Below are 16,514 nucleotides of genomic sequence, written 5' to 3'. Positions count from 1 at the left end.
ACATAGTGTCACAGAGCCTGAGGCAGTCTAAGTACCTTTCAGTTTGTGCACACACACATGATCATAGACACAACACTTATGGCATCAGTCCACTTTCATTTTTGGTATAATTGTATTCTGATGCTGCTTACAATATCTGAACACCTGATGTCGAATGTGACAACTTTGTACATTTAAGTGATCAAAAACACACATTATGTAACAAAAATAATTGGTAGTATGCTTTGCATGCGGCCTGCACGTGCAATTTCACGGTGTTTTCAGGAACCACGCTTTCTGACTTTTGAAAAATAACGTTAAACACTGTGGGAAATTTGTTAGCTGTTTCTGTCTTATTAAGATAAAGATTTTATTTTATATACTTGTCTGTCACAATAACCTTGACCATCGTATGTACTCATAGTTGTTGTAGTCATCAACTCTTCATAAAATTTGATATGGAAGTAAATTAGTGAGTGTATATATATATACATAACATTATATAACATTTTATAGAGCCATAGCAAACTGGGTACATACATTCATGAAGTTTTTAAGTAGGTCTTATGTTGTGGGAGGGTCTAAGGTGTAAGGTACTTAGTATAAGATTAAGTCAAGTTAAGGAAGCCATTATTCCATGATGCAGAAGCTGTGCAGTTGTCCCAAATACTAGTATACATTTTTCATATCAAAAACTCCAGATACATAGAAATAATCATACAATAATGAAGTATATACATGTATTTGAGGGGGATCAGATGATCAGTATTCAATCATTTGGTGAACATAGACTAGATACCTTAACACATAACTTGCTGTACACGTTTATGAGTGCTTTCACAATAAATGGCTATTAGGTGGAAATTAATAAGCCTGTGATGTTCATATTGCATGAGTTCTTAATTATCACAGTAACTCTGTGATAACAAAATATAATTTTGACACTTTCAGCATTGCAATCTGTAGTATGGTAGTATTTCTCTGCATTTGTCTAAGGGAGCAAAAATGTAACCAAGAAATGCAGTCATGCTATACATACATACAGCAACATGTACCGTGTGCCTACAGAAGCATCATTAGTCAGAACATTTAACTCCTCAGCATCTTTATGTTGAGATCTTGAACTTGTCCTTCCTCTCCCTGAGGGCTGCAAGGACACTGGCCTGGAACTCTTCTGTCACACCTGTCAATCCTCTGGTTTCCATGCCGACCGCTTCAGCCACTGCCAGGTCCCTGGTCCTCAGGAACACATTGTGTTGTTTCTCATCTCCCACTGTTGATGGGCACTGTTTGTTGGGATATGGTAATGAGTGTCTCATACCACAATATTTAGTGTTTTTTTTGCAAGTTTGATTTATGATTTATTGAAGTTTGACATGACACAAGCAGACAAAAATACATGAAACATACTTGTACATGTACATGTATGATACAATTTCCTCCTACATTACACAGAATCAGTCTGCATACTTTGCATTTTGTTGTGTAGACCTCTGACAAAATCATGAAAATCTGTTGTTTCATTCTTCAGTTATCCTCTTTGAAACTTTGTAACAAAAAAGCCCCTGCAGTAACAAAACAAGTTGCTAGGGGGCACAAATACTTTTTTCCTGACATCTTCTACCAAAAAAATCAAGACCATCCAGAACAAATGATACAGAAACAGGAATTGCACCCCTGCAATATCAAAGAAAGTTGTCAGGGAGCCCAAAATCAACCTTGAGCCTCATGTTTCCAAGATCTACTCCCACGTACCAAATACATGTACATGTATCATTACAATCCATTTAGCTTCAGGAAGATATTCCTTTCTGGAAGCAACAATGGAATGTACACATGTACCAGCACATAAAACCAAGTTGCCCCTTTAAGCTAAGCCAACTCACCGTGGCCATCTTTGCTTTTCTTCTTTCTTTTGTCCACCTCAGCTTCTCCCGGATGTTCTCATTGTCTCCATCTATTGTCTCTCCATACAGCAGGTTCTCCAGTGTGTACTCATGCCCTAGAATGATATCAGCAATTATGTGGTTGCTTGGTGAGCAGTGGACAGTGTTCTGCTATATTGCAGAATGTCATAATTTTGACCTGCAATTTGGAAATACTTTCTGCAAATACACACCTAAAAGTCCAGATCTGTTGGCAAACATTTTACATGCAATTTGAAAAATACATGCAAAATTAGTTGTATATCATAGAGTCAGTAGTTAGCATAAAAGCTCTTCAACACCATTGAACCCCTAGCCTGATTTTTCCAGTCTGCAAAATTGCAGGTTGCTTAATTTTTCTTCTGCAATATTGATAATGTCTCTGCAAAATGGAAACTGCAGATGGTGCGGTACTATAAACAAGTGTTCAGAAAGACATACAGATAGGAAATTATGGTGAAAGGAATCATTCCTCTCTACGAGTGGGGTGTGGGGAAGAGTAGGGAGGTCTACGAGTGGGGTATGGGGAAGAGTAAGGAGGTCTACGAGTGGGGTGTGGGGAAGAGTAGGGAGGTCTACGAGTGGGGTGTGGGGAAGAGTAGGGAGGTCTAATATCCTATGTTCTCTTCAAATGAAGCCCAGACAGAGCCCAGAGGAGTTCACCTGGCCAGATGATTGTGTTGTCTGGCTGGCTGCTGACCTTCTCCAGAGACTTCAGCATGGTGGCTGCATCACCCTCAAATGTTCGACCTGGCAATGGAAGTCAACATGGTTTCAACACGTATGTTTTTCCACAACTTTTCTTTCCACTATGATAGTGACTGAAAACAAAAAACAACGACTCCTTGAGTGCAATTTTCTCAGTTCAGAACAGGAATCCAATACTTAGTCAGTTCCACCATGCCTTCCATGTAACTCTTACATGGAAAATTGTAATGAATAAATAAATAGATAGATAACCACAATGATTTCCAATGTCCTAAAATGGTGTTATCCAACATGTTTCAATGTTACCTCTGTGTGAAATCTGGTGACAATATATAGCAACATCTTTCACAGTAAAGCAACAGGTAAATCAACTGCAAAGGAATAGAATATAATGAAAGAGTACTTAGATGTTGATATCTACATCAATGCCTGTATATCAGACTCACCACAGCCCCCAATAAAGAGGAGATCTCCGGTGAAGATTGAGTCAGGAGCCTGGAACGGTGCTCCGTCCAGCCGGTACACCACATGGCCGACTGTGTGTCCAGGAGTGGACAGGACATGGAACTCTAACCCTCCTACCTGTACTACATCCCCATCCTGTACTGGACTGGATATCCATTATATACACAATTACTACATACAGAATAACACAGTAAGACACAATGTATGCAACAAAGAAGCAAGGTGCAAATGTCCATACTGCACTTAACCAATGACAATGGTCCTATTATCTCTATCTTTGATGGCCACTCTTTTCATAAGTTTTTCTTGTCATAATATAATATTAAGATAATATCTATTATGATTTTTTGTTTTGGTAATACATACTTAGTAAGAGCTGGGACTCCATCGGTAGCACTACCATATATGGACAGACCTGGAAACATCCTCTTTAAAGTGTGGTTCCCTCCACTGTGGTCCCTGGGAGAGTACAGATAACAAACACACTGTGGTAGAGCTTTACATTTGTATTGTTCTGACCAAACACTGCATGTCAGAATATTGTTACTTGCCTTGATCGGTAATAGCATAGCATTATTAAACTGTTACCAGTGTTTGTGAGTTGTTAACACAGATCGGTAAAAGCATAACATTATTAAACTGTTACCAGTGTTTGTGAGTTGTTAACACAGCTGCAAGCTGTACACCTTCTTGCTTCAAACAGGCCTAGAAAAGAACAGATATTCATATGTCATTTTCTAACATAAACAACATCTGACAGAAATATAAAATCTAAGTAGTATTAAGTACAGTATCTTGTAAGTTTGAGCTGTGCTGCACAATAGGCCCTGAAGTAAACATGACACTTTCTGTTGTTTGATAAATGATGCAGGCAACTCCCAGAATATTACTACTTCAAGAAGGTCTGCGGGGGGTGTGGGGTGTCCTCGACTTAACAGTGAATTCACATCACACTACATGTGTATTCAACATCTTCCCTACAAATTCTGAAAAATCCCACTTTATGTAGAATTGGATGTACATTGCTGAATATGAATCACAATGAATTGAAATAACTAACTAAGGCCGTGTTTATGTGAAGTCAGTGAAGGCGCTTTACATGTGGTTTACCCCGAAGCCGGTTTCAAGTGGCTCCATCTGAATGCTCTAAATCACATTGAAAGTGCCTCGGTCCCAAGCCACTTCTAGAGGTGGTTTCGAATCGGTTTTCCCGCATCGCGATTTGCGTCTGAACGCAATGTGATTTCAATGTGACTTCGCCTGGTCATGGATTACGGGGTGATATATCTTTATTTATATGCAATACCAAATTTTACGTGGCAGCAACTTAAAGAGAAGTAATGGTCAAATAATGTGTCCGTTCTAGGACGAGCTTCACCGCCTCTGGCGGGATCACGTCAGCATTTGGCCGAGGTACGCTGGGAGGGGGGCACCAGCAAGCAGGTCGTTGAACTCTGACATTTATAACACGCTACCTTGCGTGTTTTCATCGAACAACAATGAATGCAGTTTCAGAGAATCGTGATCGGGCACCGTTTGAAAGGAATGTATGGCACGTGCACCAGATGTAAGGAATGTGAGTTACCCGAATCGCGGTTTGGGTGACTTTACATAAACACGGCTAAATAAAGATCGCCAAACCTAGCTGGTTCCATTCCTATCTACCCTGGGTCATATCTAGGACCATACCTGGACTGCTTCTGGATCAGAAGGGTCCACAACAACTGCAGTTCTTGTCTTGGTGTTCATCACAACATAGCTGTAGTTATCTGAGACAATGGCCACAGGCTGGACCTTTAAGTCTGGAAAATCAATGGACTATTTATTTTATGCATGTATTCCAGGTGGAGGGAATGCAACTATGATTAGAATCAACAGGTGGTCGAACTTACTTGTCATGTGTACATATATAACAATGTCAACATGAATGCATTGAGACAAGTATTCGTAAAGTTATATGAAACCGTAAAGCAAACAATTTTGAGTGCCACAATTGATGTTATAGCTGCTTATCATGTTAGAGTCTGATAAAAAATTAGGTAAAAGCCCATTGCTTACACAAACCTCTAAAGATTACTGCTGATGTAACTGAGTGGCCATCTGGATGTTTCTCCCTTGCCTTAGTAAGAAGATGGTGGTGGTACCAGTACCCTACAGGTGTTTTTGTGTACAGCCAGTACCTGTGTGCAGAGACATTGATTGATATCATAACCATCACAGTAAGGCCACAAGTTATTATTTGAAAGGCGCTCATTGCCTTCTAGGTTTGGAATTGCTTTCTTTCAGTAGGAATCATTACCAAGGGTTTATACTGTGTCATTAACAGTCACCAGTATTATTCTGATGTGTCCCTTCACTCTTCGAGTTTACTCTACTCTTGCCCTTAGCCGTGGACGACTCTGTAACCCCTTTTGCCATGATAATGCCGGGTCATATGTACCGGCATATCATGCAAAAAGGGTTACAGAGTCGTCCACGGCTACTCTTGCCCTCTGCCCTCCCCACAACCCATGACAACCCACGTGAAAACAATAACACTTACATAACAGTGAAGACTAGACTTGGTCTGGACCTCCTTGGTGACTTGGCACGTCCCATGCTGATAACACAATACAGTCCCAACCCCAAGGTCACGCCAGCTACAGCATAGAAGAACATCTTCTCCCTTCTGGTGCAGAAAGCTAGGGAGACACTGTCAGTATCTATCACGTTAGAGTAGTTATTAGAGACTCCTATCCGATTTGGTTTGATTTAACAACGCTATGTTCACAAGTTCATGTGCTAAGGTCACTAGATAATCCAACTAGTTAACCATTGCCAAGTTAACACTTGGGTAATTTAACAGAACAATAAAATAGGATCAACACTGCGTTTATAGGGTCATCGGAAGGATGTCTTGTTATAAGTTGCATTGCTATGCATAATCGCTAGATGTCCCCACTGCACTGTGATTGTGCCAACTAATAACTTCAGGTGTCGTGGATACGATATTGTGAAACTACTCTAAATGTGCGGTTGCGATGTCTTGAAAGAGGAAAATTTAGCAGCTGAAAATCGGAACTTTGTGGGAAAATATTCATACTACTGGTAAGCTGTAGTGCGGTTTAGATCCGGTTTAACGTTAACATAGTGTTCGTTGTGCAGCATGGTAAATTTTTATAAGTGCATTTGTTATTTTGTAACCTAGGCACTAGTGGAAGGCCGTTTTAGGAAGATTACAGTATAATCTCTTTAATTACACTATAAGGAACCAATTCTATAAACAGGAGCAGGGTTTTCCGGAAAATATAATAAGTTTGGGAGGTAAACTTCTTTTTGAACTTCCCGCCACTAAGGAATACCCGACATCCCTTAGTTCGCGCATGCCCTTTGCGGTCGTGTTAGCAGGATGAACGTCATTCCGAGAGGCGGTCTGTGATTGGCTACAGATGTACAAGTGGCAACTTGAGCTGGACCTGCGGAGGGACAAAGATACCTGGATGGATCAGTTTGCAACATTCTGTCGTTAGAAATATTACAACAAACTTCCATTGAGCCGTTATTAGTGTCGTATATAAATTCCAGCAGAACATTTTCGCGGAAGACATCCCAGCGCCACGGGACAGCCACCAATCAAAGCCGGGTTGACAGCAGGACGGTTCACAACGGTCCACAGTTCAAATTTGCCGCTGGTGATTGTGCTGCTCAACTTCACAAGCAGCTGAGCCATGGACTGAGCAACATCGTGTCCCCGCAACAGGCACAAAACGCACCAACAACTACCCACCAACACGGCGGCAGGAATGACACAGCCTCTGCTCGACTGTAAATATTCCTTGTAAACTCGCAGAGACCTGTGCGGCTGACTTCTCCTGTCGAGCCGGTCCGGGGAAGCCTGTGTTTGGGCCAGTGTTGGTGCACATCCGTCCGATGCTACAGACGTGAACAGGAATGGAGAGACGGAATAAACTCACACGGTCTCCCTCCATGAAGAGGAGGAGCAAACCCACACCTCTCTCTGACAGGGTGAGTTTGGGAATATACACCTATAGTCCTTTACGGTTGTATTCCAAGCAGTAAGTGTGAATATTTGCCCAAGGAAAATGATTATAATGGAGGGGGGAGGGTATGTCTTGTACACATGAAGATAGTAGATCACTTCGGCCAGGTCAGCTCAGCAAGGGTATCCTCACCTGAGCAAATCTCTGTTAATAGTGCTTAATGACAAGGGAGGATATCTAAGGTATCCAAGTATGTATTGTCAGTACTCCCAGGCGTTTCTGTCTACCTGATTTACCTCATAAAGTGCATGTTTACACATGGTGAGTTAGTTTTAAGCTGTATATGATTGTTCTGTTGATGCCAGGTTACTCTGGAGAGAGTGCTGGGGCTGACACTCACCAATAACTGTGGTCTGGCCAGCAGTCCTGTCACCGGAGTCATCGCCTACCCTGCTGGGTAAGTATACTGCATAGCCAGATATTGGGATTACTAGTACTTAAAATTAGCTTTATGAACAAATTTCCAGTAGTTGGCAGGTCTTACATCGTGTGTTGTCTGTTGTTGGTATTTAAACAGATAGACAGGTTAGTCAGGGCATGGTTACTACCTACCTAGAAAATTTACTGATCCAGTGATATTTTTTACCACAAGTCAAACACAGTGTGTAAGTTTACCAAGTTGTGGCACCAAACCACCCAGGTCTGATATTAGGGTAGGCGGCCATTTTTTGCAAGTGAAGTCAAACAGTCCAGTAATGGCAGTATAGTATAGAAAGGCTGGTATAGTAAAGATAGGTAGGTACTACATTTCTTGACTATATCATTGCCGCATGCAATTAAATTATCAGATAACCATACATGTTGAACCTGCCTTGTTGTATGCTGTTAGTCAGAAGTAGAATATGCGAAGAGTTTTTGTCACAGTACAGACTGGATGCTGAACAACCATGTCATGACTCATGCTTGAAGTGTCCATAATGTGATCTGTCCTTTTGTCCCGTCTGTGTGAGACCATTGCTGGAATTAATGTTTGTTTGTGAATTTTGTAGTTCCTGGACACTGACCAATACAGTGTGCTGTCATATCAGCTTTACTCTAAGCAAATACCGTAGATGTATAATGTAGATATCTCTTTTCTTTGTTGCTATTATCATGTATGATCTTTAAAAGGACAGGAAGCAGCATATGGGCCTTACAAGGCTCAAGCCTCCTTTCCAGGTCATGTTTGTTCATCCCTCAGTGAAACAGCAAACAAAAAGAGGAGTGTAAACAGCTTCCCTGCATGCTGGTTTGACTTTTCCTGCAGTTAAATAGAGAACCCTGTTTGTCAGTGGAGTTAGTAATTAGGTAGCTCTGTAACAAGGACAAGTTGATGAAGATGTCTTGTTGTACAATCACAGATGGGATCAAAATGTTTAATGTTGAATTGCTTTGTGTCATGTTACTTGTAGTAAAATTTGGAGCCTTACAGTTACAAATTCCACCAAATGTCAAGCATTGGTACAGTGTATCTAAGTTGGAATCCCCACAGTGTAGACAGAAGTCTGTAGACCTGGGATTTTGAAGGGAACACCATATTCCCAGGACACAGTGGTCATAATCGGGATGTTGACAGAAGTCATAATCCTTCCTATGATAATAACTGTTAAATCTGCATCACGTCACCGGTCCTGTACTACAGTGAAAGAAAATCAAAAACAGTAATGATATGCTGTAAATACTGTCTTAAACATTCCAAAGGAGGCTCTTTTTGGTTGAGTGCATCAGCATCGACCAAGGTCGATCAGAAAGAAAGAAAGCTCTTAGGTAAACATGTACTCACAATACTGGATAACCTGAAAAAGTTGACAGGAATGACAGGAAGGCAACTGATGGTTTCCCTAGAATTTTATCCAGTTTCTAGTTGTCATCAGTTGAATATACATGTATTTAGCATGGTCTCAGTCCCAGTAAATGTAGTCACAGTCCATACCCTTTCTACTGAAATTCTGTTGTGTGGAAACAATTGAATTCCTCTAATGTCAGATTTGTGGCCAGGCTACACACGTCACTGTGTTCAGCTTATAACCAATTGATTTAGATGTATATTACGTTCATTATGTTTCATCAGCTTGGATACACATAACTGCAATGTTTATGTGTTACTCCAAAGGCAATAGTGCAAGGACTGTTTTCTCAGTACGTAACAGTAAACTAAGTTTGCTGTTTCTTGTAAGCAACAGACTAATGTACAACCAACTTGACAAGGGCCATTGCTGCTATGTGAACTCCATATTTGTGTTGTTCACCTTTTGTTTGGTTTGCTCACCTATTGTTTGGTGTGCCTTCAGCACAATCTAGACTACCATTCATCGCTCAGCTCCTATAGACTCCGACTTTGTCAACAGTATCTACTGTGGCAAATTGATTCACTCAGCCATGATCTGTTTTGCTTTGTTTCTTTAGAGAGGGGAAACTCAACCTCAGGGCATATTGTACATAGTTTGCTGCAAAATCTTCCTGTGGTGCTATATCAGATTTTGATGTTATTGACATTCATAGAGTGGTCAAGATAATGTTTTGTCTGCTGATATTTTTAGTGGGTCAGCCTGTGAAATTTGGATTTGTTCTGGTCAAACAACTTACAGGTCTAGGATAGAAAAGTGATTCTTCAGTTCTATTTCATGTGACAGTGATCCAGACAGTTCTATAGAAGCTGTAAGTTCAGGGCTAAGGGAGTTGCTAAAAGTGGAATAATAAGGACATGACTGTAACACAAGACGAGTTGGTTATTTCATACTTTTGAAATTTGCCCTTTCCATCTGTGTGGCCTTGACCATTTATATGTGTAATAGAGAAATCACTGGATATTCCAAAATCACTTGAGGAAATTTCCATAGGTAAACACAGAGATATGGATTATCTATATTCTTCCAACTGAGATTGGTTTAAGGGTCCATATACTAGTATTGTAATATTACTCTTATGCTGTATTTAGAATCACAATTTGTTTATTACATGGATTATTCGATAACATTATATTTATAAGATTGGGCCATGGTTTGACATAAAACTGAGGGCCACAGTATCAGTTGGGATGTGGGCAGTTGGTTTTGAGGATATATCGAGATTGTAGTCAGAGGACAGATACTGTGACCTTCAAAATGCCTCTGCCATTAACAACTATTGCATTAAGCCTAGCTCAACCTATTTCTAGCCCCCTTGACTGCATATCACATCAAGAGGGTTTATTTAATCTTAAACTTGGTTTTGGAGAGCTTAAGATTAGCTGTTTATAGTGCAAATCAATGGCAGGAATAATACACGAATGTGGCCATAGCTAAATGTCTAAACATTGCATCCTGTTGGTGTTTCAGATAAGGATAATAGTGCTGTAAGCTATTCATGTGTGACATATGTTTCCAATATGTTTTGTGCCTTCATTATAAGCCAGCCTTGTATGTATAAATTTCTCAGTATTTTGTGTCACCTCACCTGAAAATGATAGTCTTTTGTTGTGTTATGTTGGCATGGATTCTGTCAGGTGCAACAATACCTGCGGCTAACCTAAGGCCTCGTGCTTGATCAATGAAGCTGGGTGATATTCCTTTTGTATTAATGGGACCCCAAAGTACAAGCTATAGAACAGAAGGTCAAGCTACACAAGCTACATATCCTGCTATGTGACAGCTGTCTCATGCCTCATCCCTGGCAGTGTAGAACTGGCAACATCAGTGCGGAGGCTTCAATCTCTAACAATCTCAGCAGCTGGAGACAGTCTACGTAATTGGACTGGACTTGGTATTTTTATATCCATTAGAAGCAAAGGAACAGCTTTGAATTGGAATGTATACAGTTTATACCCTCTAGGAAAAAAATCCATAAATGCTGTTACAGTGTTACCCCTATACTGGCCCTAGTCACATCTTTTGGATACTGCTGCTATATATTGGCAGCTTACAGCTCTCAGCAGTCATGCAGCTGTAGCATACACTGTCTTAAAAAGTCTTTATTTTCATGAAAATTATGGAAACTCTTTTTCTGGTTAGCTTACTAAATCATTTGTGTACCTGGCTAGTATTATAGTAATTTGTGCAGTAATATGAAGTTTGTCATATATACCTCTCCACCATTTGTTTATCATATTCCTCAAGCTTTCTGGACCTTCTATAGCTCATAGCATATTTATGTCTCATGTTTCATACCTCATGTCCTCAAGTGTTAATGCTAGCTATAGAGGTGTAAGTGTGCATGTCACAGGTGTAGGGGAAAAAGATCTAACATGTATCAGGTTTCTAGTACCTTTTAAAGAATAGAGGTATAAGATCATTGTTGCTTGCCATCTATATTCTAAGGCCCATTACTGATTCTTCTGTAATTATAAGATTTGACTTCATGGAGTTTCACCTGCCAGCAAATACATACCCTTCCCTACAGCAACATATGCAGTCTGAGCAGAAGAAATAGCATTAACCTCCCTCTGTTCTGTAGGTCTTTAGCTGTTTCTCTTGGCTGACCCTCAACTGGAACATTTGAAATGCTGCATACAATAACCCTATACCAACTTAATCACTCATAGTAGTACTACAGTTTGGACAGTATTCCTTACCTTGCTGTTATCGCATTAAGATAGGTTCTAAATTACTGTAATAAGAAATGAGTATGCAAGATCAATTGAATATATTCACTACTCCTTTGCAATTGCTTGATGAGTGGTTTTCAAAGAGATCCTGCTAAAATACCAGGATGTTATAAAGCTTGAAGAGAGGATCTGATTGAAGATTTGTTGTCAGTCCTATTTAGGTCATCATAGATCAGCTGTTAGAAGCCTGCTGGGTTAGACAACCCAGGTAGCCTGGCAACATTTCCCTGGGGACAAATTTGTTCCTCATGCCTCAACACAGGCTCTCTTCACTTCCTAAAAAGTTGCTTCCACTAGTTCCAGTGCTTTGAAGCATTTGGTAGTGCATGGTGCAAATTGTTTGAAGTACAATGCATATGAAGAGGTCTCTCTACTGCCGTCTGAAATACAGGACAACAAATCTTCGAACAGATTACTTATAATTTTATCACATTCACACTTGCAAAAGCAAAAAGTTCCAAATCACTTTCTTAGAATTAATTTGTAAATGATGTGAGAGTGACAAATTTGTATATGTTCATATTTTTGCCCAGAGAGTTGTATAATACGATTCTTTAAAAATCCAGGTGTTGACAGATAACTGTACAGAGAAAAATGTCACATTCCTTATACGTTTCTGAACTGGCGTTGCTGTAACCAATGCATATTTTGGTAATGGCTGAGCCCACAGTGGGGAGAATGTTAATCCTGTTGTAGCTATAGCAATCCAAGTTACACAGTGATGCTCCTGCCACACAGGTTACCAGCTGTTTATCTGAAACCATAAGGCCTGGTCTCCTATCTCCTTCAGACAGATGTTCACCTTCGGTAGACCGCCACCTGACGTGATCTAGAATATATTATAGTTCGTTTATCATGGGCAAAGCCACCTTAAAATTACGTGTATGGGATCCTGGGAACTAGTGTCATTGAGTAGATATTATTGGAACACTTGTTTTGCTGTACATGTGTATTTGCTATTTTTTGCTACAAGTAAAATAACCCTTAGTAACTTGAGAAACAAGTCACTTTTGTGTAGCTATATTTAGGCACCTAGTACAGATAAACTAGGGCCCCAAAATTTCCTACATTTCTAGCAGGGAAACAGTATTCTTCATTACTGGTAGTATGGTGCTATCCTGGCAGGCTCTGGAATTTAGAACAAGACTGCAGCAAAATGACCAATTTGACAGACTGGCATAGCTGGTGTTTCTCACCAATGAATATCCTACTTCTCTGGATAGCAATTCACATCCACATAACATAACATGGCATTTTCCCCTGGTCTATCATATGATATCCACTTTTCTGTATAACACTGTATTTGGGCTGAAAACATTTTATTATGCTAAAATCTTGGATGTGAAAATGTTGTTTAAATCGATATTTGTCCATTTGCTCTACATATTTCCTGTAACCAACCACTTTTGGATTTATACTGACTGGACACTGGTGCATAGTGTCTACCAACAGCCTGTGGGTCATGCATATAAATAAAGGGAGACTAAATATTTTGTGTTCCTGCCTGGCATCCTGAGAGTAATCAACATCTAGCTGTGTGAGACAAACATCCTTGAATTATTGTGGTGCTGGGGGATTAAACTATTGGAATTATGGCTGACAAAAACTGTTAAGAATCAAGCAAAAATAAAACTGCAAATAGACTATCCTGGAGGTGACATTGTCTGGTCCTTGTGACAAATCATAATATTTTCCTGAAAATTTTCAAGTATTCTTGAAAAAAATTACAACTGATGGGATGTGTGTACAACAAGTACTACAACCAAAAATGTTTTGTCTACCATCCAAACAGGAAAGTAACTTGGAGTCTAATGATATAAACTTCTTCTTGACCAGTTTGAAATACAAGAAGACTTTGCCAAACTACTGCTTGTTGTTGAATTGTGTCAAGTGACACCCAGTCTGTTTACCCAACATGCACCTCCCTGATGTCTTCAGAGCCTGTTTAATTTGCTGACAGAAGAAAGCATTTGGGATTTGTTTGATTAAGTTATTTGTTTGATCTTAGAATTCATTTTCTTTTATCTAGGATAGTCTTGGGTTAAGGTTTCCTGATGCTGAAGAAACATACCCTGAGTTCCTTAATGATACAGATTAAAGAATAAGTGTTGTCGCCTTGGGACTTTAAGTATTCAGTCTGTCTGGACTAGCTTTGACCTTGAAGTGAAATCCGACCTGTTACATGTCATGGACTGGAAGGTGTGATAAGGAAATCCCCACGCTAAATTTGGTGGTATTGGATCTTACTTGGAGTTGACAAAGTTGCTCTGTAGGCTGTTTTTGTTTGAAACAGTTGGCTGTGAGAAATGAGCGCTGCAGAACAGAGTTGGCCATGTAAGGTGCTGAGCACAATAGAAATAATACATGTACATGTATATGAGTGGCTAATAATTTCCTTTTATGTACATGTAGATGGTATTTCTTCCAAGAATACCAAATCCTCCTGTATTTGTCAACAGTATTTTTTGGTTGCCAGTTACATAAGCTACTGCAATAAAGAATGTCAGAATGTCATTTCCTGATTTGCTAGATGCTCCCCCTATTCAGTTCAAAAAGCCTGTGACAGGATGCTTTTGGTTGTTGTCTGTCCACCAAAGAAAAGACTTGTTCTTTTCATAATGTGCTAAGTCATCAGTTGAATGCATTATATTAGCTAATTACCTCCATGAAATGTGTCATGGAGGTTATATTTTCAGTTGCGTTTATCTGTCCGTCTGTCTGTTGGTCAACAAGATAACTCAAGAAGGCCTGGATGGATTGGTTTCATACTTGGTGTGTTGGTAGGGTGTGACAAAAACTGAAAATGATGAGATTTTGGTCCCCCTAGTGGCTTCCCTTGGTACTGCAGCGCAACTTCCAGTTTTGATATCTCGCGATCTGGACATGCTAGGGTCATGAAATTTTGATGGAAGGTAGCTCTCGAGCTTGGGAAGAAGTCATATGAGTTTGGGCCCCCTAGCGGCTTGTTCTGGAACTGCAGGGCACTTTCTGGCGAAATGTTTAAAAGCCAATAAGTCCAGACAGGAACAACATATTTTCATTATTTTTGGTGTGTAGGTAGCTGAGAGAGGGATGTACATAATTAAATGCAAATTATGCAAATGAGGACTTTATTTGCATAATTAATGAGGAAATTCTATAATTACAGTGTTTTACATTATACTACTTACATACATGTAATGTATGTAACCTACGGCAGGCGGAACTTTAACAGATACTAATTATGCAAATGATGACCTAATTTGCATAATTAATGCGAAAATTCTATGATTTCATAATGGTGAATGATGAGAATGTCATACTTGGGACATCTGTAAGTTAATCAAAAGTTAACATACATCACGATGCATATATCATGTTAATGCAGAGGTCATTTGCACAATTAAAGAAGAAATTTACATTTACATATCAAGATCATATTTCATGGAGGTATGAGATCTCGGAATTCTAGTTGATTATGGGATCGTTAGAAATGTTGTAATGTAAATTACTGCCTATGTGCAGTACATGCAACGTAAATGATCACCAAATTAATTTTGTAAGATTCTGTATCAATGTACATGTGGATTAACTGTTCTTGTTGACGATAATTTCATGCTGAGATCATTGTTAGCAGAATTGTAATTGTTGGCTGCATGATAGCCAGCAGTGGATCAGCTCCATCCAGCGACTCTGAGCTCCTGGATGAATGGAGGCTATACTTCGCTGATTTGCTAAACAACGACAGTGGTCCACCGGAATCTCTCCCCCCACCTGCTGATCGAGACCTCCCCATCAGCACTGACCCACCTACACTGGAGGAGACAGTAAAGGCCATCCAGGACCTGAAGAACAATAAAGCACCAGGCCTGGATTGTGCAATAACTGCAGAAGCCCTTCAGGGTGGTGGATATGAAATGGCCAAATCCATTCACACATTCTGCACAGAGGTTTTCACCACACTAACTCCACCAGAGCAGTGGATCACGAATGTCATCATACCCTTACCAAAGAAAGGGGATCTGACCCTGATGACCAACTACAGAGGCATCAGCCTAATGTCCGTAGCAGCAAAGGTGTACAACAAGATACTCTTAATGAGAATCAGAGAACATGTTGACCCTATACTACGGAAGAACCAGGCCGGCTTTCGCCCAAGTAGAAGTTGTGCCCAACAGATTCATACTCTTCGTAGGATCATGGAGGGTTTCCTGTCCTACCAGCTCCCACTCACTGTTACATTTATCGACTTTAAAAAGGCATTTGATTGCATCAACAGAAGGGTCATGTTCTCCGTCCTTCGTCACTATGGCATACCTGAGGTTATAGTTAAAGCCATCCAAGTACTGTACTATAACTCCAAGAGTGCAGTCTTTGTTGATGGTAACATCTCCGACCCATTCCAGGTGACAACAGGGGTCCTACAAGGAGATGTGCTTGCCCCGTTTTTGTTTATAGTGCTTATAGACTACCTGTTGTTAGAATCAACCAAAGGCACAGACTCAGGCGTAGTTACACATCCTCGGCAATCCAGAAGACATCCTGCTCAAACCCTTAATGATTTGGACTTTGCCGACGACATTGCACTTCTTGAGTCAACCATACCCAGGGCGCAGGAACAGCTTACTAAAACAGCAGCTGCGGGGAAACAACTTGGGCTCATCATCAGTGTACCCAAGACAGAGTACATGACGTATAACTGCAACCCCCAACTGCCGCTAGAGGTATATGGACAGCCAATAAGACATGTTGCCAACTTCAAATATCTGGGGTCCATGATGGCCTCTAGCAGTCATGACATGGCTAAGAGGAAATCACTTGCATGGACTGCTTTTTGGAAGCTGGAGAAGATCTGGA

General features: G+C 40.2%; 1 protein-coding gene across 1 annotated transcript; it reads right to left on the bottom strand.

The window, feature by feature from the left end:
- Position 1: 1 nt before the first annotated feature.
- LOC109479172 (probable hydrolase PNKD) lies at positions 2-6,122 on the bottom strand. Its single transcript, XM_019781059.1, has 9 exons — positions 5,620-6,122; positions 5,142-5,257; positions 4,767-4,879; positions 3,724-3,782; positions 3,444-3,536; positions 3,059-3,222; positions 2,568-2,654; positions 1,866-1,981; positions 2-1,265 (listed from the first exon to the last, which is right to left on the bottom strand). Exons 1-9 carry the CDS (start codon positions 5,733-5,735, stop codon positions 1,086-1,088), a joined length of 1,044 nt encoding a protein of 347 aa, XP_019636618.1. The 5' UTR covers positions 5,736-6,122; the 3' UTR covers positions 2-1,085.
- Between the last annotated feature and the right edge of the window lie 10,392 nt (positions 6,123-16,514).

Source organism: Branchiostoma belcheri, unplaced genomic scaffold (genome assembly GCF_001625305.1).
Source record: "Branchiostoma belcheri isolate BF01 breed outbred unplaced genomic scaffold, Haploidv18h27 scaffold47, whole genome shotgun sequence".
NCBI lineage: Eukaryota > Metazoa > Chordata > Leptocardii > Amphioxiformes > Branchiostomatidae > Branchiostoma > Branchiostoma belcheri.
Note: the sequence above shows the minus strand (reverse complement) of the source record. Positions and strands in the feature narration are given on the sequence as shown.